Genomic DNA, 5,377 nt, shown 5'->3' on the forward strand with positions numbered 1-5,377 from the left:
TGGGAAATAATCTGTATTATCCTCTGCGGTTTTCCTCAAAGCGAAATTCGCACAACTTGGAGATGACACTGCTCCGAAAAGATGTACTTTCATTCGGTAATCAACAAGGTCTTGCTGCACATCCCCTTCAGGCCACCATAAGAATCGCAGATAATCAATATGTTTACCAGTTCATTTCACTTGATAAAACATTGCTCTGATATCAGCCATCAAAGCTATCGGTTCTTGCCTAAATTTGATGAGAACTCCAAGGAGCGAGTTAGTAAGGTCTGGACCTTGCAGTAATTCACTGTTAAGTGATGTCCCTTTAAAGACTGCCGCGCAGTCAAAGACCACCCTCAATGTCCCTTTCTTCGAGTGGTACACCCCATGGTGCGGAATATACCAGATCTCTCCATCATCTCGATATAGTTGATTCATTGGTATCCTTTCAGCATAATCATTATTAATCATATTCTGTAAGAAGGATGTATATTCCTCTTGGAATTTCGTGTTCTTAACAAATTTACGTTTCAAACCATGAATACGCTGTTCAGCCATATAGCGATTATTTGGTAAATTAACACTTTCTTTCTTGAAAGGTAAATCCAAACAATAATGTCCATTTTTCATCTTAACTGAATGGTTCATAATATCTAAGAATTTCAATTCTTCTCTAGACATTTCTTCATGTTCTTGGCTGGTACTTTCATTGAAGTCATGATTATATTGCTTCATTAACAGCTTTTCCAATTTACCTGTAGATATTTGGTTAACAGCAACAGCACGGCAATTCATTTTGCTGGTTCTTTCCTTATTCTTACCCAAGGAGCCATAAATAACCCATCCTAGTAGGGTCTTCATAGCATACGGTCCATCCCCTTGGCTCCTAATTATCTGTACAGGTTCTAATGCTCTCAGGGCATTCGTTCCAATAAGTAAGTCAATATCAGAATTTATCTTTGTTATTTTGACTTCTTTCAGGTAAGGCCATTGCTGTAAGTCTTCACATCTGGGTACATTTTGACGACCAACAGGCATTGTTTCATGTGTGAAAACCTCTGAAATTGGAATAAAATTATCTTCATCCAAACTGGATATCTCCATATTTGTTATATAATAACTCTGGTAATCCTTTTCTTTATTCATGGTACGCATTTGAATTTTAACTTTCTCTCCAGTAATGTCCAACCTTCTCATCAAATTCTCTGTGCAAAAAGTAGCTGAACTCCCATGATCCAGAAATGCATATGTTTGCAACACTACATTAGTTTCCCTATTTCTCACTTGTACTGGTAAAATAGAGAAAATGCATGCTTTCTCTCCGGCCCCAATATGTGCGGTTACTTGAGGCGAGGTGATAGCATTTACATCCGCTGACTCCTTTTTCTGCTCAGTAAGATCTGGCTCTTTCTTTACAGTATGAAGCACATCAGGATGATTCTGCTTACATTTGTCACAAACTATTGGACACTTACAGTCTTTTACCATGTGCCCCTTCTTTAAACATCCATAGCAGATTCCATTCCTTTTTAAAAAGTCCATCTTTTTTTCATATTTCTTTTCCTTAAATTTACGACACCATCTTATGGTGTGACCTACTTCATCACAAAATGGACAGAATTCATTCTTTCTGGTCGGTGCATCCTCTTTGGCACCACCCAACACCTTCTCAGGTATTATATTGGTAGCAAAATTGCTTTTATTAGGCCCTGTCTTTTGTTTAGTTTTGACATAGGTAGAACCCTTATAAATTGCAAGTGGCTTGGCTTCTTCAATAATCCCGCTGCATGAATCTGACATGTACCGTACTTCTCTTTCTAAATATTCCACCAGGTCTGGTAGCCTGGCTACTTGTTTGCTCTTATCACGTATTTCACCTGCCCTATCTCTCCACTTTTCTCTCATTCTTCTGGGCAACTTGCTAATGATGATTCTCATATTACTTGAAAGATTAATTTCCTCCATATAGCCAAGATTTTTCATCGAGCTGCAACATCTTCTCAGAAATATTGCATATTCACTCAATTTATCTACATCTTCTGGCTTGATTTCTCTCCAATCATGGGCCCTTTCAATGTATGCATTCGCAATCCTCTGTTCATCACCAAAACGTTCCTTCAATAATCTTCTCGCCTTTTTATAGCCCTGGTTGCCTGGCTCCATCTGACAACTTTCCACAAGCCCTTTCACCTTTCCTTGTGTGTACTTCACCAGAAACCGTAAGCGCTCTTCTTCATCCTCAACTTTCTTCTCTAATACCTCTTCCAGTGCCCTCACGAAAGTTTCATATTCTAAAGGATCTCCAGCATATGTAGGAATTTCAACTGGTGGCAAAATGAGAGATTTATTTCGTCGAGCTATAATCTCGTTGAATTCAGATTGCTTATGCAGCAGTGCCAATATACCAACCTGGCTCCCTTCTCCTTGGTCCACTGGTCCTTCTCGAGTTTGTACGGATGTTCTTATAGTAGCTAGTTTCGGTCTAGCACCCATTTGCTGAGCTGAAGGTTCACTCAACCTATTTAGGTTTTCCAATCCAAGGTATCCTGTGGACTTTGACCGTGGAATCGATTCAACTGCCAATTCACTCTGAGCAGTTTTGGCTCTCTGTCTAGAGCTTATCGCCTTTGATGATCTAGAGCTGCATCTAGACCCTTCACTTTCCAGTATGTCCCTTCTGGCTTTAGCCACCTTCAACTTTGTATCTAATTCCAGTTGTTCCTGACATCGCGCCATTTCTTCTTGCTGTCGCTTTGTCTCATCTTGCTGTCGGGCCATCTCATGTTGCTGTCGGGCCATCTCATCTTGCTGTCGGGCCATCTCATCTTGCCGTCGGGCCATCTCATGTTTTTTCTTCATAGCATCCGCTTCTATTGAGAGCGCTGCTAACTCAGCCTTCTCTCTCAAACGAGCAGAAGCCCTCGAAACCGAACTGGCTAAGCTACCAGATTTACGGCCTGATCTTTGTGAAGATACATTTGAGATACTATCTCCCGGTTCTATTTCATCACCTTCTTCTTCTGGCTTAGTATCTTCTTTTCTGCTACCTTTACTTTTGCTAACTTGCTCTAACCATCCTTCTACAACTTCTTTGGATTCATCATAATACTCTTTATTTTCACAATCCCACTTTAAATGTCTTTCACACTCCTCTTGAGAACGCTCTGCCTCCAGCAGTATGTCCTGCTTCTCTTTCAGCTCATGGTTAAGGCTACTTATCAGGCGTAATTTCTCTTCCACCTTGTCCTGGTTCTCTTCTGATTCCATGAGTGTCTTCACACTTTCAAACAGCCTTCTAATCCTCTTCCCCAACTTGTTCCTATCCAATTCAGCCTCCTTGAGAACATAACTTCGACCTTTCTCAGTGAGTTTAAGTTGTCTGGCTGGTCTTTCTTCACCACCATGTGGCTCTTCTGGCATAGCTCTGCTCTCATCTTCCTTCATGATTTAAAAGAGGTCTTGGCAGATTGCCAAGTCTTTAAATTAGTCGAAAAAAAAGTCTCTGCTTCTGAGTGACTTTGTTATTATCAACAATTTCTTCCAAAACTAAAACATACTGATAATGTAGAGAACCTCTCTCTAATTCCAGGTGCAAAATAAATGATGCTAATTCCAATGGAATGCTCCTTTATCTCTTTGATTCAAAACAATCCAAGGTCGGTCTGCCTTTCCCAGACACGCTGGAGAAAACAGCTTGTTGAGCTCTATTACAGAATTCTTTCAATTAAAACCGTAATTTTAATTCAAAAGGTAATAATCAATTCGTACTCACAATCCAGTGATACGTCTTCCGATGCGTTCCGATGCTGTCGATAGACCTCAAGGCTCTTCCTGGCCGAGATCTTCTTCAGTTCCACGATTGGAACCAATCTTCTTTGGCTGCACCTCTCCTAGGTCTTAGCCTTCGTCCTGCTCTGGCCGCACCTTTCCTAGGTCTTAGCCTTCGCACTTCGATCTTCTGTCCCTATCTCAGGGACTGGTATTTACCCCCGCCGGAGGTTCGCTTTTACTTATCTTCTTCTGTCCCAATCTCTGGGACTGGCAATTACCCCCTGCCGGAGGTATCCTTCGACTTAATGTAGCGGCAGATTTTTCAGATCTTTCAGGAAATTAACTCCCTAGCCACTAATTGGGTGAGAGGGGATAAGGGAATATCTTCGGTACGCATGCAAGCTGCCTCAGAGAATTTCAGAGCTTCTACTTTCATAAAGCTTCAGCACACAGTCTTTTAATGAATATTTTCTTTATTGTAGATATAAAACAGTAAGATACATCCAAGGTTTTCCGACTTGTTCCAGCAATCTTCTTCGAACTCCAGCGCATTGCTTCAGATACTAGAAAACTCCTCGTGTCTTCTTCTTCACATGAGGCTTGACATGCTTGACCTGGCTTGACATGCTTGACCTGCTTGACATGCTTGACATGCTTGACCTGTGACATGGTCGAAGGATAAACCTTCTCCCTCTCCTGTCCAAAACGAATCCCCAACTAAACTAACACGCAAGCAGTTAAGCTGCATAAACACGCCCCAAGACACGTCATAAAATTCCACCCACATTATAACGGGCTGGCTAAAATTTAAAGGAACATGCCATCCACAATGACATGCAAAATAGGCCAAATGGCCACTACACCAGGGTCTGGTTCCCATGAAACATAGTTAGATATCTGGTTGTTTAGTCTGGACGCGAAAAGATAGATATCTGGTTTTCCGTATTTTGCTGTGATTTCAGCAAACACTGTTTTGTTTAACATCCATTCGGTGTTTTCATTAAATTTGCGTGACCTGGTGTTTGCCACTAAATTTAGTCTCCCTGGTAGGTAAGTGGCTGAATTCCAAATATTTCTCTGGATGCACCATTGCCAAATTGAACTAGCGAGATTGTCACATGATATCGATTTGTTGCCGCCCATGTGGTTGATGTATGCTACCACAGTGGTATTGTCTATTTGTAATCTAACATGCTGGTGGTGTGTTTCTGTACAATATGACTTAAGTCCATGAAATGCTCCCAACATTTCCAAGTAATTTATACCCAGTGTCAGTAAGAAGGATGCCTCCTGCGCTGTCCATCTACCTCCACAGCTGGTGATGGTATTTGGTGGCTCCCCACCCTAGTGCACTGGCATCAGTTTGTAGTACCATCGAAGGGTTACTGACAATGATAGGGTTGGAACAAAGCCAGATGTTATCGATCCACCATTTTAGCTCCGTTCCTGTAGCTGGTTCAGTGACATGTAGTCAATGCTTGCTGCAAGCTTAGGCTCCAGGTTTGCCCCTGTTTGGTCTGGCTGCATGAAGTTTGCCACCATATCCAGCAAATTTTCTTTCCCCTGCACCCCATGCACACTGGTGTTTTCTTCCGCGGTCCCCTCTTCCAAGTCAGCCCAGAAC

At 41.8% G+C, this 5,377-nt stretch overlaps 1 protein-coding gene across 1 annotated transcript; it reads right to left on the reverse strand.

Moving 5' to 3' along the window:
- Positions 1–1,326: 1,326 nt before the first annotated feature.
- LOC129694977 (golgin subfamily A member 6-like protein 7) lies at positions 1,327–5,377 on the reverse strand (the record flags this gene model as incomplete). Its single annotated transcript, XM_055631715.1, has 2 exons — positions 4,421–5,377; positions 1,327–4,367 (listed from the first exon to the last, which is right to left on the reverse strand). A coding segment is annotated over exon 2 (2,100 nt), but the record flags the coding sequence as incomplete, so codon positions are not given.

The sequence above is a fragment of the Leucoraja erinacea genome, unplaced genomic scaffold, assembly GCF_028641065.1.
Source record: "Leucoraja erinacea ecotype New England unplaced genomic scaffold, Leri_hhj_1 Leri_880S, whole genome shotgun sequence".
In the NCBI taxonomy this organism is placed as follows: domain Eukaryota; kingdom Metazoa; phylum Chordata; class Chondrichthyes; order Rajiformes; family Rajidae; genus Leucoraja; species Leucoraja erinaceus.